This window comes from Equus caballus, chromosome 6 (genome assembly GCF_041296265.1).
Source record: "Equus caballus isolate H_3958 breed thoroughbred chromosome 6, TB-T2T, whole genome shotgun sequence".
Classification (NCBI taxonomy): domain Eukaryota; kingdom Metazoa; phylum Chordata; class Mammalia; order Perissodactyla; family Equidae; genus Equus; species Equus caballus.
In genome coordinates this window covers 79,937,216-79,960,288 of record NC_091689.1, presented here as the reverse complement: position 1 = coordinate 79,960,288, position 23,073 = coordinate 79,937,216, and the positions used below count along the sequence as shown (strand labels likewise).

General features: G+C 55.5%; 1 protein-coding gene across 16 annotated transcripts in view; it reads left to right on the top strand.

The window, feature by feature from the left end:
• The window catches only part of KMT2D (lysine methyltransferase 2D), a 38,735-nt gene that overhangs the window by 1,437 nt on the left and 14,225 nt on the right, over positions 1–23,073 (top strand). For 6 of the 16 annotated variants that reach the window (XM_070270237.1, XM_070270236.1, XM_070270235.1 and 3 more), the window contains exons 2-39: positions 2,932–3,017; positions 3,277–3,403; positions 3,570–3,793; positions 3,911–4,020; positions 4,195–4,357; positions 4,677–4,842; positions 4,943–5,057; positions 5,172–5,329; positions 5,534–5,679; positions 5,818–7,410; positions 7,505–8,610; positions 9,061–9,174; positions 9,524–9,634; positions 10,260–10,364; positions 11,113–11,294; positions 11,728–11,892; positions 11,988–12,097; positions 12,193–12,240; positions 12,907–13,128; positions 13,358–13,477; positions 13,565–13,678; positions 13,894–14,024; positions 14,109–14,256; positions 14,457–14,522; positions 14,701–14,811; positions 15,011–15,187; positions 15,254–15,338; positions 15,579–15,820; positions 15,923–15,996; positions 16,206–16,256; positions 16,381–18,192; positions 18,298–18,480; positions 18,558–18,694; positions 18,925–20,816; positions 22,208–22,331; positions 22,457–22,541; positions 22,647–22,725; positions 22,824–23,056. In XM_070270237.1, the coding sequence (XP_070126338.1) occupies positions 2,969–3,017; positions 3,277–3,403; positions 3,570–3,793; positions 3,911–4,020; positions 4,195–4,357; positions 4,677–4,842; positions 4,943–5,057; positions 5,172–5,329; positions 5,534–5,679; positions 5,818–7,410; positions 7,505–8,610; positions 9,061–9,174; positions 9,524–9,634; positions 10,260–10,364; positions 11,113–11,294; positions 11,728–11,892; positions 11,988–12,097; positions 12,193–12,240; positions 12,907–13,128; positions 13,358–13,477; positions 13,565–13,678; positions 13,894–14,024; positions 14,109–14,256; positions 14,457–14,522; positions 14,701–14,811; positions 15,011–15,187; positions 15,254–15,338; positions 15,579–15,820; positions 15,923–15,996; positions 16,206–16,256; positions 16,381–18,192; positions 18,298–18,480; positions 18,558–18,694; positions 18,925–20,816; positions 22,208–22,331; positions 22,457–22,541; positions 22,647–22,725; positions 22,824–23,056 (10,878 nt within the window). In that variant the 5' untranslated portion in view covers positions 2,932–2,968. The remainder of the gene's footprint in view (positions 1–2,931; positions 3,018–3,276; positions 3,404–3,569; positions 3,794–3,910; positions 4,021–4,194; positions 4,358–4,676; positions 4,843–4,942; positions 5,058–5,171; positions 5,330–5,533; positions 5,680–5,817; positions 7,411–7,504; positions 8,611–9,060; positions 9,175–9,523; positions 9,635–10,259; positions 10,365–11,112; positions 11,295–11,727; positions 11,893–11,987; positions 12,098–12,192; positions 12,241–12,906; positions 13,129–13,357; positions 13,478–13,564; positions 13,679–13,893; positions 14,025–14,108; positions 14,257–14,456; positions 14,523–14,700; positions 14,812–15,010; positions 15,188–15,253; positions 15,339–15,578; positions 15,821–15,922; positions 15,997–16,205; positions 16,257–16,380; positions 18,193–18,297; positions 18,481–18,557; positions 18,695–18,924; positions 20,817–22,207; positions 22,332–22,456; positions 22,542–22,646; positions 22,726–22,823; positions 23,057–23,073) is intronic. The other 10 variants (XM_070270230.1, XM_070270225.1, XM_070270223.1 and 7 more) reach the window with 9 other exon arrangements.

Here is a 23,073-nt window from a genome sequence, read left to right as displayed (position 1 = left end):
TGTCACCCATGCTCTCTGCCCTTGCCTCCTATGGAGGGCCCCTCCTGTTGTCTGTCCCTAAAGAACTTCCTTAGAAGGAATCTCTCCTAGTTAGCTCTGGCTGACCCCAGGATGACCCAGGGACAGTCTGGAGGGTCTACAGGGCCAGTGTTGTCATTTGGATTCTTCCTGGAGGGCCAACCCAAAATGGGGGTGGGGAGAGGTGTGGTTTGATTCTTAGACTGGGAACCAGGAAGTCCTAAATTCTACAGAAGAGCTGTTCACTCAAGGGCCTGCTTCAGCCTTTCACCTCTCCAAGCCTCCATTACCCCTTTAAATGGAGTTAAAGCTCTTGGTCTGGGATGGAGGCAGGGAGGAGAGTGGATTGAGATGAATCCCTGCCTTCCTGCTGTTTTGGGCCTCTTAGGCCTAGGACTAAGGGGAGCCAGCACAGTTTTACTCCCTAGATCTGTACTTCTCTGGGATCTGTAGTTCCTAGTGGAAGCCTGGCCAGGCATTAGCTCAGTTCAGATCCAGGGAAAAAACCCTTGGTTTATCTGTGTGTGTGTTTTGGCTGTGAGTGATGGGACAGGGGAGCCTGTGGTCTTCATTTATTTAGCTCTGTTCAGGGGCCTGACAACTGGGATTCAGCAAGGGGCACAGGTGCTAGACTGCAGGGGTAGGGAAATGGGGCTTAGGCTTCTTGGAGGGTCCCCTAAATTCTTTTTGGTACAGTTTGGAAGACACTTTACTCTTTGTTTCTTGATCTCTCATCTTCCATGGCTCCATGAATGAGGCTCTGGCTTTGGAGGATGTTGGTACTCTATCTCCCAGGGCTGGGTGAAGGTGGTGTCTATATCTCCCCAAGCAGTGCCAGCATTACCAGCTTGAGAGGGCTGCGCTCGGGGGAGGGCAGAGGAATTTGTCCCTCTGGCCTTGTGTGAGGCAGGCCTCCTCCACCCACTGTATTATCACTGTTGCTTTTTATTTCTTGCTCTTTGTGACTCCTTTAGCCTCAGCTTTCAGAACAGAGCCGGTGGAGGATCTTTAGGGGCATGTAGGGGTAAGGTACAGTAAGATGCACACATTTAGGCAACTTTGAAGCCTTCAAGGTGTGGTCAGGCCTTGAATGACTGAGTAGGAAGAAGGGCCTGGCTGGTGCCCTGACCAACCCCTACTTCCCATAGGTGGCTTCTGAGGGCCCCTTTAAGTTCCAGAGCCCCTTTTCTGTGGGACAGCCAGATGACCACCATGGTTTCCTTTCAGGTGTGGTTGTGTGGTAGGTTTGGGAAAGAGATGATCCAGGAATGGAGGTAACAGGTATCACATGATACTTCACTTTCCCAATCTAGTAGATTCTGATAGTATGAGGGGGAAGAAAGTAAAATAAAATTTCCTTTCCTGTGACATGTCACGGGAGGCACATTGCCAGTCTCTGGAAATGGAATGTGAGCTCAGGGAAAGAAGACTGATATTGTGGTTCTTAGGTAATTGATTTACTGACCCTGGGCACTTTTGAGGGTTCCCCCTGTCTCATCTGCCCCAGTCACTCAACTCCAAGTGGCTGACTGGAGGAGTATTTGGTTTGGGAAGAGGGGCTTGTCTTTACTAAGGTTGGTGTGGTCCCTCTGATAAACAAGAGGAGTGGAAAAGCTGAGAAATAAATTTCTCTAACTTTTATTTAGAGTTCTGTTTTAGGGGTTCCCCCTGCCTTCTCTAGGAACACTGTACTTGCTTTCTCTGCTTAAGCCTCTACCCTTTCCACTAAGAGCTACTGGCACCTATCCCCTTCTCCCTTCTTCTGTGGGATCCCTTTCTTCTTCCTCACCTCTGTAATTCTTCTTATTCTTTACTTCTCTCTTTTTTGTACTATGCTTACTAGTTCCCTCTGAGGTTTAGGAAAGTATGCCCGAAGGTGTAGGTCTCAATCCTCTTAGGTATAACTTTAGTGTGTTTCATTTGGATCTGGTATAGGCAGGAGTATCTTAGAAGAGGGGACCGTTACCCCCACCCCCATAGTGTGTGGAAACCCTGCTTGACGGAAGAGGAAGGAAGCTACTCTGCTCTGCTGTGTCCTGCCCCGTTTAGAACTCCTCCAAGTGGCAGTGTGCTTCCTGAGACTACAACTCCCAGCATGCCTAGCCTCAGGCCTGGCTACACATGCTCAGTAACTCTTAAGGCCCACTTCTGTTAACTACTAGGGACACTGGAGGAGGAAGGGCAGTTGGCGTTGCTAAGGGCAACGACCTGAGGCCTTCAGGCTGGGTGAGATCCTGAGCTCAGCCACACCAGGGGCCAGGGGGTGGGCTGAGCTGGACTTGGATGGGGAATGGGTAGAAATTGGGGAGTTTCTTCTGTTCTGATTGGGCTGTCCTGGTTGAAACCAGTGGAGGTCGGGGAGATCCATCCATAGCTGGGCTTTAGTTCCAGTGACATATTCTACATCCTGCAAGATCCCAGACCCTGTCTCTGGGAGAGGGATTTTGGCTGGACTCAGAGGGGTTATGACTACCCCTGGGTTGGCACTGACAGACCTCTAGGATGGTGACTTGAGACCTAAGGAAAAAGGCCAGGGGATAGTGCCCAGCAGAAGCCAAGAACTCAGACATGAGGCAAAGGGTGGTACTAGATGTAGATTGGATGTGCTTCTAGTTGGATGCTATTGCCCTGGGAAGTCTTAGGCAGGAGGTGGGAAGTGGGAAAGGGGGGGAGTGGATCCACTGAGAATCTAGAGTGGGAGAAGAGGGTATGTGTTTATCTGGGGAGGAAGTAGGAGTGGGAAAAGGGTTAGGGAGAAAGACTTTCCTTGTCATTATTACAAGAGTTTGTAGGTATGGCTTTCCTTTGAATTCTTTATAGTTTAGATACCATTAGCTGCCTTGCTTCTAGGATTCTGGAAAAGTGCTTAGTGGGTCTTTCTAGACATATAGATATCTCTTTTGACTCTGAAAGGTCTCCCCGAGAGGGCCCTGCCCAGTCGGAGAGAGGGATGGACAGCCAGAAGCCGCCTGGTGAGGATAAAGATTCAGAATCGGCAGGTGAGTAGGGCAAATTCTGGGTTTACTGGCAGCTTTCCGCCCTTCCCAGGCAACCTTAGATTTCTGGTCCTAGCACAAGGACAGTAGATAAATCTATCTAACAGACAGGTAATTGAGGCACTTTGTTCTTTGGGACAAAAGTAGAAATGCCATCACTGTGATCCACCAAGGGTTTTGGATAATCTCATGGGTCTGATGAGTGGACTAGTATTAAATAGAGGATGATGGCTGATATGTGCTTTTCTGTCTGCTCATTCAGCTGATGGACCTGCAGCCTCCGAGGAATCAGGCGCCACTGAGCCAGACCTTCCCAACCCACATGTGGGGGAGGTCTCAGTGCCCAGTTCTGGGGGTCCCAGGGTTCAGGAGCCTCTCCAGGACTGCAGGTAACTAGTTTGGGGAAATGAGGATTTGATTTGAGAGTCTGAAGCTTTCAAAGAAGAAGATTTAGGAAAATGAGTGCTTGGGAAGCATAGGTGTGCCAAATCATGGGGTTATTGGGGTGCCTGTGGGCAGGGGCCCGGCGTGGTGCTGATGCCTGTGTGTCCACAGTGGGGGTCCGCCGCGGCGCTGTGCTCTCTGTAACTGCGGGGAGCCCAGTCTACACGGGCAACGGGAGCTACGGCGCTTTGAGTTGCCATTTGACTGGCCCCGGTGTCCAGTGGTGTCCCCTGGGGGGAACCCAGGGCCCAGTGAGGCAGCGCTGCCCAGTGAGGACCTATCACAGATTGGTTTCCCTGAGGGTCTGACACCTGCCCACCTAGGAGAACCTGGAGGTGAGTGAAGGGAAGTAGGGTAACTGACTTGGGCAGGAAAGAGGGTAGGGGCTGGGCTGTCCTGATCACCTTTTTTGTTAACTGTATCATTTCTGTTTACCTCTTTCACCTATAAAGGGTCCTGCTGGGCTCACCATTGGTGTGCTGCATGGTCGGCAGGCGTATGGGGGCAGGAGGGCCCAGAATTATGTGGTGTGGACAAGGCCATCTTCTCAGGGATCTCACAGGTGGGGCTGGGGACGGGATTGCCTAGGCAGAGGCAGGGTGGGTAGGACTGGTGGGCCTCTGAGAGTCAAGGTAGAATTAGAAGGGCAGTGGGTGTACTAGGGCAGAGCTAGGGGCCTGCCCTATTGCTTTGGAGAGAGCTGGCTGGCACTGAGGCCTTGTCTCCACCTTGGCAGCGCTGCTCCCACTGCACCAGGCTCGGTGCCTCCATCCCTTGCCGCTCGCCCGGATGTCCACGGCTTTACCACTTCCCCTGTGCGACTGCCAGCGGTTCCTTCTTATCCATGAAAACACTGCAGCTGCTATGCCCGGAGCACAGTGAGGGGGCCGCACATCTGGGTGAGAAGTCCTGCTCTTTGGACATAGGGCAAATGAGGGGCCAAGTGTGCTTGGGGATTTTGTGCTCTGCAGAGCACTCATCGCGGTATATAATCTTAGACTGTCAGTCTGCCCCACTAAAGCGGTGTGAAGTTTGTGAGTTTACAGTGGTGTCTGCAGTGCCTAGAACAGTGCCTGGCATATATTAGGCAGACACTTAGTAACAATTTGTTATTTATTCATTCTGTGTCCATAGAATGCCTTTTAGGCAGACAGCACTGTGCTGAGTCCTGCAAAGAATCCATAGCTGACCTCTGTTCTCTGTCCCTTCCCACTGCAGAGGAGGCTCGTTGTGCAGTATGTGAGGGGCCCGGGGAATTGTGTGACCTGTTCTTCTGTACCAGCTGTGGGCATCACTATCATGGGGCCTGCCTGGACACTGCTCTGACTGCCCGCAAGCGTGCTGGCTGGCAGTGCCCTGAATGCAAAGTGTGCCAAGCCTGCAGGTAAGAATGAGAGGGCAGGAGGGCAGCCTTAGGCGAAGCACAGGTTAGGGTTGAAAATGAGGGCAGGGAGGACCCTGTTATGTGCCCTGTGCTCCTGCAGGAAACCTGGGAATGACTCTAAGATGCTGGTCTGTGAGACTTGTGACAAAGGATACCATACCTTTTGCCTAAAACCACCTATGGAGGAACTGCCTGCTCACTCTTGGAAGTGTAAGGTGAGTGTCCCCGCCTCCTACAACATCCCGAGTTTCTCTGTTGTGATGAGTCCTGTGCTCTCCTTCATTCGGCTGTCTGACCAATGCCTGTTTTTGCGTGCTCCTTCCCTCTAGGCATGCCGTGTATGCCGGGCCTGTGGGGCAAGCTCAGCAGAGCTGAATCCCAACTCTGAGTGGTTTGAGAACTACTCACTCTGTCATCGCTGTCACAAAGCCCAGGGAGGACAGCCTATCAGTTCTGTTGCTGAGCAGCATCCTCCTGTCTGTAGCAGGTAAGTGGTGTGGACTGGAAGAGATTGGGGTGGGGGATGGGAATACTGAGATTGGCAGGGGCCATGTTAAAGCAAGTTGACTCTGAGAGGAGAGCCCTAAAGGGGGCAGTACAGTCCAAAGCATTCATGCCTTGCCCTGGTGTGTTCTCTGGGAGTTGATAGCTGATGAGAGCCACAGTGCCTGCTCCCCTGTACCCTCTGCAGATTCTTACCCCCAGAGCCTGGCGATACCCCCACTGATGAGCCCGATGCTCTGTACGTTGCATGCCACGGGCAGCCAAAGGGTGGGCACGTGACCTCTATGCAACCCAAGGAACCGGGGCCCCTGCAATGTGAAGCCAAACCACTAGGTGAGTAGGGTTTGAGGGTCACTGGAAGTAATCCCCTTCTATTCGGTGGCAAGGGATGGTTTCTGCTTTGCCCCACTCCCTGTATTTTCTGTGGAGCAGAGCTGAGCTAGGTAGGAGCATAGTGTTCTCTGTCTGCAGGGAGAGCAGGGGCCCAACTTGAGCCCCAGTTGGAGGCCCCCCTAAATGAGGAGATGCCACTGCTGCCTCCACCTGAGGAGTCGCCCCTGTCCCCACCACCTGAGGAATCACCCACATCCCCGCCGCCTGAGGCATCGCGTCTGTCCCCACCACCTGAGGAATCACCCCTCTCTCCGCCACCTGAGGAGTCTCCTCTGTCTCCCCCACCTGAGTCGTCACCTTTTTCTCCACTGGAGGAGTCACCCTTCTCTCCACCACAGGAGTCACCCCCTTCTCCCCCACTTGAGACACCCCTGTCCCCACCGCCTGAAACATCACCCCTGTCCCCACCACTTGAAGAGTCTCCCCTGTCCCCGCCTCCTGAGGAATTGCCCACTTCCCCTCCACCTGAAGCATCTCGCTTGTCTCCACCACCTGAGGAATCGCCTATGTCCCCTCCGCCTGAAGAGTCACCCATGTCTCCACCACCTGAAGCATCTCGTCTCTTCCCACCATTTGAAGAATCACCCCTGTCCCCTCCACCAGAGGAGTCTCCCCTCTCCCCACCACCTGAGGCATCGCGCTTGTCCCCACCACCTGAGGACTCACCCATGTCCCCACCGCCCGAAGACTCACCTATGTCCCCCCCGCCTGAGGTATCTCGCCTGTTGCCCTTGCCTGAGTTGTCACGCCTCTCCCCACCGCCTGAGGAATCTCCCCTGTCCCCACCACCTGAAGAGTCTCCCACGTCCCCTCCACCTGAGGCTTCACGCCTATCCCCACCACCTGAAGACTCACCCACGTCTCCGCCTCCTGAAGACTCACCTGCTTCCCCGCCACCTGAGGACTTGCTCATGTCCCTGCCGCTGGAGGAGTCACCCCTGTCACCACTGTCTGAGGAACCTCAACTCTGCCCCCGACCCGAGGAGCTGCGCCTGTCTCCTGGGTCTGAGGGGCGACATCTGTCCCCTGCATCTGAGGGGCCATGTCTGACCCCTCGGCCTGAGGAGCCACGTCTGTCCCCTCGGCCTGAGGAGCCATGTCTGTCTCCCCGGCCTGAGGAGCCACGTCTCTCCCCCCGGCCTGAGGAGCCGTGCCTGTCCCCTGCACCTGAGGAGCCGCATCTGTCCCCTCAGCCTGAGGAGCTGCATCTGTCCCCCCAACCTGAGGAACCACCCCTGTCCCCCCAGCGTGAGGAGCTGCATCCGTCCCCGCAGCCTGAGGAGCCACCCCTGTCACCTCGGCCTGAGGAGCTCCATCTGTCCCCCCATCCTGAGGAGCTGCGTCTGTCCCCCCATCCTGAGGAGCTCCATCTGTCCCCCCATCCTGAGGAGCTGCGTCTGTCCCCCCGGCCTGAGGAAACACACCTGTCCCCCCAGCCTGAGGAACCGTGCCTGTCCCCTCGACCTGAAGAGCACCCTGAGCAGCCAGGCCTATGCCCTGCACCTGAGGAATTGCCCTTGTTCCTCCCACCTGGGGAGCCACCCTTGTCCCCCTTGCTTGGAGAGCCGGCCCTGTCTGAGCCTGGGGAACCACCTCTGTCCCCTCTGCCTGAGGAGCTGCCGTTGTCCCCATCTGGGGAGCCATCCTTGTCACCTCAGCTGATGCCACCAGGTAAGGGGATGTTGGTACCCCTTTACTCTGGGACAGTCTTAACTCTTTATGGCACATCTAATCTAAGAGCCTCCCTTTTTCTGTTTCCCTCCAGATCCTCTTCCTCCTCCGCTCTCACCTATTATCACAGCTGTGGCCCCGCCAGCCCTGTCTCCTTTGGGGGAGTTAGAGTACCCCTTTGGTGCCAAAGGGGACAGTGACCCTGAGTCGCCATTGGCTGCTCCCATCCTAGAGACACCCATCAGCCCTCCACCAGAAGCTAACTGCACTGACCCTGAGCCTGTACCCCCTATGATCCTTCCCCCATCTCCAGGCTCCCCAATGGGACTGGCCTCTCCCGTCCTGATGGAGCCCCTTCCCCCTCAGTGTTCTCCACTCCTCCAGGATTCCCTGCCTCCCCAAAACTCCCTGCCTTCCCAGTGTTCTCCTGCTCTGCCACTGTCCCTTCCTTCCCCATTGAGTCCCATGGAGAAGGCAGTAGAGGTCTCAGAGGAGGCTGAGCCACACGAGATGGAGACTGAGAAAGTCCCAGAACCTGAGTGCCCAGCCTTAGAGCCCAGCCCTACTAGTCCTCTCTCCTCCCCCATGGGGAACCTTTCCTGCCCTGCACCCAGCCCTGCCCCAGCTCTGGATGACTTTTCTGGCCTGGGGGAAGACATAGCCCCTCTGGATGGGACTGACACTCCTGGTTCACAGCCAGAGGCTGGGCAGACCCCTGGCAGTTTGGCTAGTGAACTTAAGGGTTCCCCTGTGCTCCTGGACCCCGAGGAGCTGGCCCCTGTGACTCCTATGGAGGTCTACGGCCCAGAATGCAAGCAGGCAGGGCAGGGCTCACCCTGTGAAGAGCAAGAGGAGCCACGTGCACCAGTGGCCCCTACCCCACCCACTCTCATCAAATCCGACATCGTTAATGAGATCTCCAATCTGAGCCAGGGTGATGCCAGTGCCAGTTTTCCTGGCTCAGAGCCCCTGCTGGGCTCTCCTGACCCCGAGGGGGGTGGCTCCTTGTCCATGGAGCTGGGGGTATCTACAGATGTCAGTCCAGCCCGAGATGAGGGCTCCCTTCGGCTCTGTACCGACTCGCTGCCGGAGACTGATGACTCGCTCTTGTGTGATGCTGGGACAGCTATCGGTGGAGGCAAAGCTGAGGGGGACAAGGGGAGGCGGCGCAGCTCCCCAGCTCGTTCCCGCATCAAACAGGTGAGGGGCTATCCAGCCACTGGATGTGATCAACGTCCTGTCACTGTCAGAGGTATAGTCCGGTGTCACTGATACCTTCCCACTTGGCTTACTGAATCTTAGACTCTGAGTCCATCGTCTTGTTTTATTAAGGAGAATACCGATATATAGAGGGGGAGGTGACTTGCCTAGGTTCATGGTTACTCAGTAATAGAACTGGGACTAGAAACTCAGATCTCTCTCAAGCCAGTATTTTTCTCATTGCACCACATTAGCCATTCTTCTTGGGAGAGGGGGAATGGTTTGGGCCAGAGCTACCGTTGTGCTGCTGTCTAAGAGCTTGGCTTTCCCTTGTCCTGACTGGGACTCCTGCGTGCTCTGTCCATTCGTCTCCTCTCTTCCCTCCAAGCCTGTGGACCCAACACACTAGCACTTGACCTGCTCCCATAATCGTCCCCTTCCCTCACTCAGGGTCGCAGCAGTAGTTTCCCGGGAAGACGCCGGCCACGTGGAGGAGCCCATGGAGGACGTGGGAGAGGACGGGCCCGGCTAAAATCAACTACTTCTTCTGTTGAGACTCTGGTAGTAAGGAGAGGCCTCCCATCCCCCAAACTGCTTCAACTGGCCCCTTCTGGATTAAACACCCTTTAAATCCTGCCAGTCCCCTGCACGCTCACTTACTTGCCTGCTAGCCTGGGGCCTGTCCAGCTGTGTCTGCTCCTTCTGTCCACTTGGCCCCCAGGCTTCTCTGAAATCTCTGCTGTTGGGCTGAGGCCCAGTTTGGGAGCTGGGGTGTGCTTCTGCTTCTTAGTCCTGGCTCCTGGCCTTCATCTTAGCCAGGGGTTTGTGCCTCCTTCCCCCAACACTAAAGAGGAAAATGGCTTAGTGGGGGCAGATTTAGCTGCCTCACTTTCCACAACTCTCTGCCTATAAGGTTGCTGATATCGATAGCTCTCCCAGCAAGGAGGAAGAAGACGATGATGACGACACCATGCAAAATACTGTGGTTCTCTTCTCCAACACAGACAAGTTTGTCCTAATGCAGGTACCACACTTGAGCGATGTAGTCCCATCTTCAGCAGTGAGACCTGGCAGACAGAACATTGGGTGTGTGTGTTTTGGTGGGAGGGTAAATGGGGAAAACCAAGGACCTGCTTCTGGGGGTACTCAGCTAATGAGAAAATAGATGGTGAATGGGAATCTCGTTGTTCATTTATTTGTCCATCTATTAAACTTCTCTTGACTGTCTCCTCTGAGCTTGCCACTGAGGTAGGAGCAAGAGGTATCACAGTGGAAAAGGCAGAAATGGTCTCCACCATGTTGAAGCTTATAGTCTAGGAAACTTACGTATGTTCTCACCTGAATAATCTCAAAGCTGATAGAATTCTGTCACATGTGTTACTTTTTCAGCCTGACCCGTCTTTACTCATCTTCCTTCCCCTACTCCTTAGCTTTACCCATGTCAGGCTATATCAATTCAGATTACCTGATCAGACGAGCAAGGCATGCTAGGAAGGAACAGAGTCCCGTGATGGCTTACATTGTCCTGATGCTGTGGAAGGGCTTTTGGTTCCCTGACTCCCTCTAAGATTAATGGGGTAGTCAGTTGCCGGGACTGAGTAGGATGAGGAGACCAGGTTGGACATTTGGGTTCCTGTGTGTTTCCCCAGGACATGTGTGTGGTATGTGGCAGCTTTGGCCGGGGGGCAGAGGGCCACCTCCTTGCCTGTTCCCAGTGCTCTCAGTGCTATCATCCTTACTGTGTCAACAGCAAGGTGAGTTCAGGACCCAGGAGGCCTGGGCTGGGGAATGGGGTCGGTTACTTCTTATCCTAGGCCCCTGTCCTGGCCACACTTCTTAAAGTGGCCATTGGCCATAGAAGTCATTCATCAATCACCAGTGGTTATCAAACTCAACTTGAAGAAGAGTACTTTGGAAATTGTGGTGGTGGTCTTTGTAAGTTTCTTTGTGGTAGACTATGATTTACTGGTATAATTGAATCTATTGTATAAACTGTGAAAACTTTACTGGTGGAAAACATGATATGGTCTGGCGATAAAATGTAAAATCAAAATCCCAGCGGATATCTGCAAAGAGGAAGCAGTGTTTTTGATCCAAGCGTCATCAGTCATTTTGGGGTTTTCATTAATGCAATTTAGAACTTGTCCACTGACAACATTCTTTAACTTGCAGCAGTAACAGGTTCTAAATGTTCAGGAAAAATTGGGGGAATTAACAGCCTAATTCTCTGCACAATCTTTTTGGGGACTTGGCTAGTGAAAGATCATAATGAGGCAGTGGCCGGGTGAGGCTGTTCTCTAATCAGCAGAGATCTCTGGGAGCCTAAGTTTAGAGCCACCATTTTTGGGGTGAAGGTGCTCTGCATAGCCTCCCTGTGGTCAAATGGAGGTCTGGCCTGTGCACTGGAGTTCTCCAGCCCCACCCATCTAAGTCCCACCCTCCCCAAGGGGTCTACCCTCCCCTCTGCCTCACACCCTGAGGAATTGCCATCTTCTGCACCAGATCACCAAGGTGATGCTGCTAAAGGGCTGGCGTTGTGTGGAGTGCATCGTGTGTGAGGTGTGTGGCCAGGCCTCAGACCCCTCACGCCTGCTGCTCTGTGATGACTGTGACATTAGCTACCACACGTACTGCCTGGACCCCCCACTGCTCACCGTGCCCAAGGGCGGCTGGAAGTGCAAGTGGTAAGGAAACCCAGGGGGCCAGCCCAATGGTGCAGCGGTTAAGTTTGCATTTTCCGCTTGAGCGGCCCGGGGTTTGCTGGTTCGAATCCCGGGCGTGGACCTATGCACTGCTTGTCAAGCCATGCTATGGCAGGTATCCCACATGTAAAGTAGAGGAAGATGGGCATGGATGTTAGCTCAGGCCCAGTCTTCCTCAGCAAAAAGAGGAGGTTTGACGGCAGATGTTAGCTCAGGGCTAATCTTCCTCCAAAAAAAAGGAGACCCAGGATCTTCTGAGGGGCCTGGGCCTGAGATGCTAGAGTGGATGTGATGTTGAATACCTAACAGAGGCTGGGTTTAGAAGGCCAGGCTAGTTGCTTGGTTCTCAATGAGGGCACCTCTGGGTGCCTCGGGTAGGTTAGGTGCTGAGGGTCTGTCTTTCTGCCCCCACCAGGTGTGTGTCTTGTATGCAATGTGGGGCCGCCTCCCCTGGCTTCCACTGTGAATGGCAGAATAGTTATACACATTGCGGGCCCTGTGCCAGCCTGGTGACCTGCCCTATCTGTCATGCCCCATACGTGGAGGAGGACCTGCTAATCCAGTGCCGCCACTGTGAACGGTGAGGATGCCCCTTTCTCCTTATATAGGCCCCCTCTTCCCTGTTCTTAACCTTGCATGGTCTGGGTTTATCTCCTCCTGTCTTCCTTCTCCCAGGTGGATGCATGCTGGCTGCGAGAGCCTTTTCACAGAGGATGATGTGGAGCAGGCGGCTGATGAGGGCTTTGACTGTGTCTCCTGCCAGCCGTATGTGGTCAAGCCCGCTGGTGAGTACCAGATGCTACAGAGCGGGAGGAGGAGTCAGGGTGCCTTGCTTTGGGACAGGGCCTCAAGCTGCCTTGGTTTGTCTTTCTCTTCTCAGCGCCTGTTGCACCTCCAGAGTTGGTGCCTATGAAGGTGAAAGAGCCAGGTGAGTCACAGCAATTCTGAATGCCAAGGCCAGAGGGGACCTTAGACACCATCTAGTCTGGCTCCAGCCTCCCATCTTCATCTCCTTATTTTCAGAGGAGGAAACTAACCCCCAGGGTGGTTGAGTGGCCTGCCCAAGATCACCCGGTAGGTTGGTGGTGAAGTTATGACTGGAACCAAGGCCTCCAGTTTCCCAGGCTGAGTTCCTTCCATCAGGCAACGTGGCCTTTGTACTGCCAGAATCTCATCTCCAGAGAGCCTAGAACACAGCTCTTTCTCCTCAGAGAAGGGGGCTGGGGCCATCTCCTCCTCCATCATGATGAGGGCACTGTTTCTGGCATCTTGGGCAGTGTGTGCTGGCATCCAGCAAGTAGGGGCCCTCCTAGCCACAGACAGCTAGAGAATATATTTGGTGAACCTAGGGTTAATCGTGAGCAGAGTTAGGCTTCTGCAGTAGCAGAAACCCCCTGGGTCACTGATAGAGAACTTGGGCCTCAGCTAGCGCCCATGGTTAGCCTGTCCTCTCCGGCCTTCAGACGCCGGTCTGGACTTTGGCCTCTCTCTCTCTCACTGCTTTTGTCCCAGCTAGGGACCTAGGCCGAAACTTGGAGTTCGGGCTTCCCTGGGGCCTCCATCCAGGGGTCACATGCTCATCCCCTTTGTGCAGAGCCCCAGTACTTTCGCTTCGAGGGTGTGTGGCTGACAGAAACTGGCATGGCCGTGCTGCGTAACCTGACCATGTCACCCCTGCACAAGCGGCGCCAGCGGCGAGGACGGCTTGGCCTCCCAGGCGAGGCAGGGTTAGAGGGTTCCGAGCCCTCAGATGCCCTTGGCCCTGATGACAAGAAGGATGGGGACCTGGACACTGATGAGCTGCTCAAGGGTGAAGGTCAGGCTAGGGAATCTCAGGGAGTGCCAAAGTAGTGGGAGCCACCTGTAAGAGTTGGTTGTTGGGTGGGGGCGTCATTGCCACTCCCAGTCTCCCTTAAGCCACTGTTGGTCTTGTCCAAATGGCTCTGTGGCAAGGCATTTAACTCTCTGTTCTTGGGGGCAGGATGACAAGGTTAAAAGGGTCCATGCTTCTGATTTCCCTCCATCTCCTCTGTTGCCATACACAGGTGCTGTAGAACACATGGAATGTGAAATTAAACTGGAGGGCCCCATCAGCCCTGATGGGGAGCCTGGCAAAGAGGAGACTGAAGAAAGCAAAAAACGCAAACGCAAACCCTATCGGCCTGGTGAGGCCCTGGGATGGGGAGGTGGGAGGTAAGGGGCAGCTCACCATTCCCTAGCGGCTTCTCAGCCTCAGCTCTGCCTCCTCGTAGGCATCGGTGGTTTCATGGTGCGACAACGGAAATCCCACACACGTGTGAAAAAGGGGCCTGCTGCACAGGCGGAGGTGTTGAGTGGGGATGGGCAGCCCGACGAGGGTGAGACGGGTGAGGGCTCCAGTGGGGCCTGGGAGAAGGTGGGGATCACAGGACCTATGGAGCACTGCCAACGAGGCGTGGGGGAGGCTCACTCAAAGGGCCAAGAGGGTCGTGGGCCCAACTGGTGTTGGGGGAGAGAATAGGCAGAAGGTGTCCCCAGGCTGAGTTGGGAGCAGCATGCCCATTGTCCCCAGAGAGGCTGACACCTGCCATTCTGTCCTCAGTGATGCCTGCCGACCTGCCTGCAGAGGGCTCCGTGGACCAGAGCTTAGCTGATGGGGACGAGAAGAAGAAGCAGCAGCGGCGAGGGCGCAAGAAGAGCAAACTGGAGGACATGTTCCCTGCTTACCTGCAGGTGGGTCTGAGTCTCAGAGGTGTGAGGGTGGTGTCTGCCCTGCAGGGCATGCAGAAGCCTATATCTCCCTGACTTCTTCCATAGGAAGCCTTCTTTGGGAAGGAGCTGCTGGACCTGAGCCGGAAGGCCCTTTTTGCAGTTGGGGTGGGCCGGCCAAGCTTTGCACTAGGAACCCCAAAAGCCAAGGGGGATGGAGGCTCAGATAAGAAGGAGCTCCCCACTTCACAGAAAGGTCAGTGGTGTGAGGGTGAGGTGGTCTGAGGGGATCCAGCTTCCTTCTGTGCTTAGGAGCTGGCAAGGGAATTTGGTGTGGAATGGGCTGGTCTCCAGGAGTTGGGGGTGGGCCAAGGGCCCTGGCCTGTGGAGCTGGGGACCCATTCTGGGCATCAAGTATAGGGCATCTCTGATTGGTGTGGGGACTATTCCTTGTAGGAGATGATGGTCCAGATGTTGCAGATGAAGAATCTCGTGGCCCCGAGGGCAAGCCTGACACACCAGGTGAGGGCTGCTGAGAAGACTGTGTCCTATCGTGCTTTTGTGTCTGTCAACCTGTTCTGCTTCTGAGCACCATCAGGATTGGAGGCTGGAAACTGTTCCATGCCTTCTGTGGCTCAGGGTGGCCGGTGTTGTGCCTCCATACTGGCCTTGGCTGATGGCTTTCTCCTGGTAATTGCAGGACCTGAGGATGGGGGCGTAAAGGCATCCCCAGTGCCTAGTGACCCCGAGAAGCCAGGCACCCCAGGTGAAGGGATGCTTAGCTCTGACTTAGACAGGATTCCCACAGAAGGTGAGGCTGTGACCCGCACTCGTTGTGTGTAAGGGTCCTCTGTGGGAGAAGGAGAAGGTCCTACCTGTGGGACTTTCATCTGTATGGCTTCTTTGGTGGGGTGTCCTGGGCACCTTCCCTGACTATGACCATTTATAGATCTGTGATGTCCCCTGAACTCTGGTCTTCCTGAGCAGCATCCTTTGTCACTCCCCCACAGAACTGCCCAAGATGGAATCCAAGGATGTGCAACAGCTCTTCAAGGATGTTCTGGGTTCCGAACGAGAGCAACATCTGGGCTGTGGAACCCCTGGCCTAGATGGCAGCCGTACACCGTTGCAGAGGCCCTTTCTTCAAGGTGATTTGGCTGAGAGTGGTTCGAAGACTGTGTGGACAGGTATGGCTGAGCTTGCCCCCAAGATGGGCCACTTGCTCCCTTTCTCTGATCCTGTGTTTCTTGTAGGTGGACTCTCTTTGGGCAATCTCCCCTCCAGCAGCCCAATGGACTCCTACCCGGGCCTCTGCCAGTCCCCATTCCTGGATTCTAGGTTGGTATCGATGCTTAATCTCTGTGGGCAGTCCCTGTTGTTCCTTCCCTCCACCTGGGGCCATACTGAGGGAGGGAACCTTGGACTCCTGGGTGCTGCTGTAGCAACACTTCCCTCTGCTCCTTCGTTAGTGGCCCTTATCTGTTGGGGCAGGGCAGTGGCCTAGGGGTTCTTGGCAGTTTTGTCTGGGGTGAGGATTGGCATCCCTGCCCCCTGTGACTCTCTGCCCCTGCGCCCCAGGGAGCGCGGGGGCTTCTTTAGCCCAGAACCCGGTGAGCCAGACAGCCCCTGGACAGGCTCAGGGGGCACCACGCCCTCCACCCCTACCACCCCTACCACGGAGGGTGAGGGCGACGGGCTCTCCTATAACCAGCGGAGCCTTCAGCGCTGGGAGAAGGACGAGGAGTTGGGCCAGCTCTCCACCATCTCACCTGTGCTCTATGCCAATATGAACTTTCCCAATCTCAAGCAAGATTACCCAGGTACTTGAGGGACAAGGGCAAGGGACACACCCTGGTAACATGGCCCATGGGTGCAGGGGTTATGTGCCAGGTCTCCTTTAATGCAATCCCTCTGCCCTCCAGACTGGTCTAGCCGTTGCAAACAAATCATGAAGCTCTGGAGAAAAGTTCCAGCTGCTGACAAAGCCCCCTACCTGGTGAGACAGAGAGCTTGGGTCAGCGTGGGAACAGAGAGAGGGGGGTGTCTTTGGGAAATTCACCTCAGTTCTTTCCATTCCCCACTCCCAAAGCAACTGGGCCAGAAGGGATCAGCTTCTGGGTAGGGAGTGTGAGCAACATGATGAGGGCTGGGGAGCTGGGCCTGAGCCTAAGCCCTGGGCCTAAGGCTGTGTCCTGTATCCCTCAGCAAAAGGCCAAAGATAACCGAGCGGCTCACCGCATCAACAAGGTGCAGAAGGTGAGTGGGGCTGGGCCAGGCCACACCATCCAAGTCCTGTAGTAGGCCCCCTTTGAGGGTGAGGGGATGGAAGAAGGCCTGTTCACAGCAGCCTGACTGCTCTGTGCCTGGTCTCCCCTTGTAGCAGGCTGAGAGTCAGATCAACAAGCAGACCAAGGTGGGCGACATGGCCCGCAAGACTGACCGACCGGCCCTGCATCTCCGCATTCCTCCCCAGCCAGGGGCCCTGGGCAGCCCACCCCCTGCTGCCGCCCCCACCATTTTCATTGGCAGCCCCACAACCCCCGCCGGCTTGTCTACCTCTGCGGACGGGTTCCTGAAGCCGCCGGCGGGCACGGTGCCCGGCCCCGACTCGCCTGGTGAGCTCTTCCTCAAGCTCCCACCCCAGGTGCCCGCCCAAGTGCCTTCGCAGGACCCCTTTGGACTGGCCCCCACCTACGCTCTGGATCCCCGCTTCCCCACGGCACCACCCACCTATCCTCCCTATCCTAGTCCGACCGGGGCCCCTGCACAGCCCTCAACGCTGGGCGCTTCATCTCGTCCTGGGACTGGCCAGCCAGGGGAATTCCACACTACCCCACCTGGCACCCCCCGACACCAGCCCTCCACACCTGATCCCTTCCTCAAACCCCGCTGCCCCTCACTGGACAACCTAGCTGTGCCTGAGAGCCCAGGGGTAGGGGGAGGCAAGGCTTCCGAGCCCCTACTGTCACCCCCGCCTTTTGGGGAAACTCGGAAGGCTCTAGAGGTGAAGAAGGAAGAACTTGGGGCATCCTCTCCTAGCTATGGGCCCCCAAACCTGGGCTTTGTAGACTCACCCTCCTCAGGCCCCCACCTAGGTGGCCTGGAGTTAAAGGCACCTGATGTCTTCAAAGCCCCCCTGACCCCTCGGGCATCTCAGGTAGAGCCTCAGAGCCCGGGCTTGGGCTTAAGGCCCCAGGAGCCAGCCCCTGCCCAGGCTTTGGCCCCTTCTCCCCCCAGCCATTCAGACATCTTTCGCCCTGGCCCCTACCCTGACCCTTATGCTCAGCCCCCATTGACCCCTCGGCCCCAACCCCCACCCCCTGAGAGCTGCTGTGCCCTGCCCCCTCGCTCACTGCCCTCTGACCCTTTCTCCCGAGTGCCTGCCAGTCCCCAGTCCCAGTCCAGCTCCCAGTCCCCATTGACACCCCGTCCTCTCTCTGCTGAGGCTTTCTGCCCATCCCCCGTTACCCCACGCTTCCAGTCCCCTGACCCTTATTCTCGCCCCCCATCACGCCCTCAGTCCCGTGACCCATTTGCCCCATTGCATAAACCACCCCGACCCCAGCCCCCTGAAGTTGCCTTCAAGGCTGGGCCTCTAGCCCACACCCCGCTGGGGGCTGGGGGCTTCCCAGCAGCCCTGCCCTCAGGGCCAGCAGGTGAGCTCCATGCCAAGGTTCCAGGTGGGCAGCCCCCCAATTTTGCCCGGTCCCCTGGGACAGGTGCATTTGTGGGCACCCCCTCGTCCATGCGTTTTACTTTCCCTCAGGCAGTAGGAGAACCTTCCTTAAAGCCCCCTGTCCCTCAGCCTGGCCTCCCTCCACCCCATGGGATCAACAGCCATTTTGGGCCCGGCCCTACCTTGGGCAAGCCTCAAAGCACAAACTTCACAGTAGCCACAGGGAACTTCCACCCATCGGGCAGCCCCCTGGGACCCAGCACTGGGTCCACAGGAGAGGGCTATGGGCTGTCCCCGCTACGCCCACCATCAGTCCTGCCACCATCTGCACCCGATGGATCCCTCCCCTACCTGTCCCATGGAGCCTCACAGCGGGCAGGCATCACCTCTCCAGTCGATAAGCGAGAAGACCCAGGGGCTGGAATGGGCAGCTCTTTGGCGGCACCAGAGCTTCCAGGTACCCAGGACCCAGGCATGTCCAGCCTCAGCCAGACAGAGCTGGAGAAGCAGCGGCAGGTGGGTTGACATCCTGTAGCTGAGCCCCCACATCTCCTCTGTCCCTATGCCAGTCCTAGGATTGGAGTAGAATGGACTTACTCAGCTTCTCTCTTCTCTGCACAGCGCCAGCGACTACGGGAGCTACTGATTCGGCAGCAGATACAGCGCAACACTCTGCGGCAGGAGAAGGAAACAGCTGCAGCAGCTGCAGGAGCAGTGGGGACTCCGGGTAGCTGGGGTGCTGAACCTAGCAGTCCTGCCTTTGAGCAGCTGAGTCGAGGCCAGACCCCCTTCACTGGGACCCAGGTAGGAAGAGTGGCAAGAGGTGGTGGGTCCAGGACACTGAAGCTGGCCCCACCTTCATCTAACCGTATCTCTCATAGGACAAGAACAGCCTTGTGGGGCTGCCCCCAGGCAAGCTGGGTGGCCCCATCTTGGGGCCAGGGGCTTTCCCCAGTGATGACCGACTGTCCCGGCCACCTCCACCAGCCACCCCTTCTTCTATGGATGTGAACAGCCGGTGAGGCTCCAGGGCGTTCCCTGGGGGTAAACCAAGGGAACAGATTTTACTACCGTTGTGTACTGCCTCTGATTTTTCCATCTCTCTAATTCTTCTCCAGTATCACTTACTTTTCTTCTCCATTCCTTCCCCTCAGCACATTAACTGCATCCTTCCCCAATGCCCTAAGACCATGTTCTAGCTCTTCTTCATCTTGATTTCATCTTACTGACTACTGCCTATTCTTTCAGGCAACTGGTGGGAGGCTCCCAAGCTTTCTATCAGCGAGCACCCTATCCTGGGTCCCTGCCCTTACAGCAGCAGCAGCAGCAACAACTGTGGCAGCAGCAGCAGCAACAGCAACAGGCAACGGCAGCAACCTCCATGCGACTAGCCATGTCTGCTCGCTTTCCATCAGCTCCTGGGCCTGAACTTGGCCGCCAAGCCCTAGGTTCCCCCTTGGCGGGAATTCCCACCCGCCTGCCTGGCCCTGGTGAGCCACTGCCTGGTCCAGCTGGTCCTGCCCAGTTCATTGAGTTGCGGCACAATGTACAGAAAGGACTAGGGCCTGGGGGCGCTCCGTTTCCTGGTCAGGGCCCCCCTCAGAGACCCCGTTTTTACCCTGTAAATGAGGACTCCCACCGACTGCCTCCTGAAGGACTTCGAGGCCTAGCAGTATCAGGCCTTCCGCCACAGAAACCCTCAGCCCCGCCGGCCCCTGAACTGAACAACAGCCTCCATCCAACACCCCACACCAAGGTTCCCACCCTGCCCCCTGGCTTGGAGCTGGTCAGCCGGCCCCCCTCGAGCTCTGAGCTTGGCCGCCCCCCTCCTTTGGCCCTGGAAGCTGGGAAGTTATCCTGTGAGGATCCTGAGCTGGATGATGACTTTGATGCCCACAAGGCCCTAGAGGATGACGAGGAGCTTGCTCACTTGGGCCTGGGTGTGGATGTGGCCAAGGGAGATGATGAGCTGGGCACCCTGGAAAACCTGGAGACCAACGACCCCCACCTGGATGACTTGCTGAATGGGGATGAGTTTGACCTACTGGCCTATACTGATCCTGAGTTGGACACTGGGGACAAGAAAGATATTTTCAATGAGCACTTGAGGCTGGTGGAGTCAGCCAATGAAAAGGCTGAGCGGGAGGCCCTGCTGCGGGGGGTGGAGCCAGGACCCTTGGGCCCAGAGGAGCGCCCTCCTCCGGCTGCTGATGCCTCTGAGACCCGTCTGGCATCCGTGCTCCCTGAGGTGAAGCCCAAGGTGGAGGAGGGTGGGCGCCACCCTTCCCCATGCCAGTTCACCATTACCACCCCCAAAGTAGAGCCAGCGCCTGCCACCCCTTCCTTAGGCCTGGGGCTGAAGCCAGGACAAAGTGTGATGGGCAGCCGGGACACCCGAATGGGCACAGGACCCTTTTCTAGCAGTGGGCACACAACTGAGAAAGGCCCCTTTGGCGCCACAGGAGGACCACCATCTCACCTGTTGACCCCCAGCCCACTAAGTGGCCCAGGAGGGTCCTCCTTGCTGGAAAAGTTTGAGCTAGAGAGTGGGACCCTGACCTTGCCTGGTGGACATGCAGCATCTGGGGATGAGCTGGACAAGATGGAGAGCTCACTTGTAGCTAGTGAGTTACCCCTGCTTATCGAGGACCTGTTGGAGCATGAGAAGAAGGAGCTGCAGAAGAAGCAGCAGCTTTCAGCACAGCTGCAGCCTGCCCAGCAGCAGCAGCAGCAGCAGCAGCAGCAGCAGCAGCAGCATTCCCTACTGGCCACACCAGGCCCTACCCAGGCCATGTCTTTGCCACACGAGGGCTCTTCTCCTAGTTTGGCTGCACCCCAACAGCAGCTTGCCCTGGGACTTGGAGGTTCCCGACAGCCGGGCTTGGCCCAACCGCTGATGCCTACCCAGCCACCAGCTCATGCACTCCAGCAGCGCCTGGCCCCATCCATGACCATGGTGTCCAACCAAGGGCATATGCTAAGTGGGCAGCATGGGGGACAGGCAGGCTTGGTGCCCCAGCAGAGCCCACAGCCAGTGCTGACACAGAAGCCCATGAGTACCATGCCACCTTCCATGTGCATGAAACCCCAGCAGCTGGCAATGCAACAGCAGCTGGCTAACAGCTTTTTTCCGGATACAGGTAACCTCAGCAAGGGGCACTGGCTTAGTTATGCAGGGGTGATCACTGTTAACCACATGGGCACTGAAGCTACAGACCTAAGATAATCCCTAGTTAAGGGACGTGGGACACAAAGAGCTTTGCCTAAATACCATACTAGTGGTACAGGCAGAGCATTATAGCTATTAAGAAGGGAGAAACAGTGCCTGGCATATAGCAGTCATTCAGATGTTTGAATGAGTGAATGGAATGAATGCATGAAGCCTGATTAGCAAAAGCTTTGTAGCTGTGGTAAGACCAGAAGTTTAGGACTTGGAGGGAAGTGGTGCAAGAAAAAGCAATCAGGTAGGTGAAAAGACTTGAGTGAGACTGTAGTGGCAGGAAAGCTGGGGGTTATATTTGGAGACAATGAGTGAAGTGGTTAGGCTGTGTGTGGAGGGAAGTGAGTGGGCACTACCAAAATTGTGGAGAGGTAAGAAGGGGGTCCAGACTGAGGAAAACCTCAAATTATAATAGCATTTATTGAGTGCTCTTTGCCAAGCGGTGTGCTGAGCGCTTTACATTCCTTGTCTAATTTAATCACAAGAAACACATTAAATGGGTACTAATTATTATCTCTGATTATAGAAAAGGAAACTGAGGCATGGAGGTTACGCAGCTTTCTCAAGATCCCATAACTAACAGAGCTAGAGTTTGAACCCTGGCCTTCTAATCCTGTTAACAGTTTTACTGCCTCAAAATACCAGGAGAGGGAGTTTACTTAGTCTTTTAAAAATGAGGAGTCAGTTAAGTTTTCTGAGCAGTTGGAGAAATATACGATGTACAGGATTTTAGGAAGATTTAAGTTTTTGGTGGTTGCTTATTTCTTCTGTTCTACCCAGGATCCTGGACAGGCAGGAGAGTGGGCTGTATGTGATGTATGTTATGCCCAAAACAGCTCTGGCATCTAGGGCTTTGGCACATTGCCCATGTCTTGGGTTCTTGGCCTGTATCAGTTGCCCTAAGAACACTACTTTTGAAGAACGCTTTCTAGGTTATAAAGTGTCCTCATATTCTTGTCACATTTGCTCCTCTGAATAGCTCCAGGAGGTAGGCAAAGTAGGGATAATGATCTCCATCAAATAGAGGAGTAAACTGAGGCTCAGAGAGGTAAAATGACATTGACACATTAGCTCAACAAATCTTTACTGAGGACCTTTTCCTAGCAATGTGCGAGTAAAAACAGGTCCATGTGTCCTGTGAGTAACAGCTGAGCCACCCAGACTACCTGGTTCCTAGTCTAGTGGTCTTTCTACCATGTCGTGCCATGTTCTGCTTGACTTGGTGTGGAGGTCAAATTGTTGGAAGGAAAGGCAGGCATGGAATGAAGCATTGACCCAAATGCCCAGCTCAGTTGGCTCTTCCCTCTCCAGACCTGGACAAGTTTGCTGCAGAAGATATCATTGATCCCATTGCAAAGGCCAAGATGGTGGCTTTGAAAGGCATCAAGAAGGTGATGGCTCAGGGAAGCATTGGAGTGGCACCTGGTATGAATAGGTAAGACTTGTGGGGTGAGCAGGATGGCCCTTTCCTTTCTCATTCCTTCTCCCTACATGTCCTGCCCCTTTGCCTTTCATCTTTCCCCATCACCAACACATCCTGTTTCCTTTGGTGGCCTCCAGGCAGCAAGTGTCCCTGCTAGCCCAGAGGCTCTCAGGGGGGCCCGGCAGTGATCTGCAGAACCACGTGGCAGCTGGGAGTGGCCAGGTAATTGGTCAGGTGGAAGTAGGAACTTGTGTCCTATGCCATCAGGCCACCCTTTGTAGGGCCTGGTATAGAACAGTGACCTTCTAGCAGTCTCTCTCATCACAGGAGCGGAGTGCCGGTGACCCCTCCCAGCCTCGTCCCAATCCACCCACTTTTGCCCAGGGAGTGATCAGTGAGTATAGGGGTGAGGAGGAGTATGCAAGGAAGTGGCTTAGGGCGTGTGGAGGAAGAGGGATTGGGATCACCATTTCACAGGTCCTGACATCTCGCTTCCTTTCCCAGATGAGGCTGACCAGCGGCAGTATGAGGAGTGGCTGTTCCATACCCAACAGCTCTTACAGATGCAGCTGAAGGTGCTAGAGGAGCAGATTGGTGTGCACCGCAAGTCGCGGAAGGCTCTGTGTGCCAAGCAGCGTACTGCCAAAAAGGCAGGCCGTGAGTTCCCAGAGGCAGATGCTGAGAAGCTTAAGCTGGTTACGGAGCAGCAGAGCAAGATCCAGAAGCAGCTGGATCAGGTGGGGAAAGCACACTT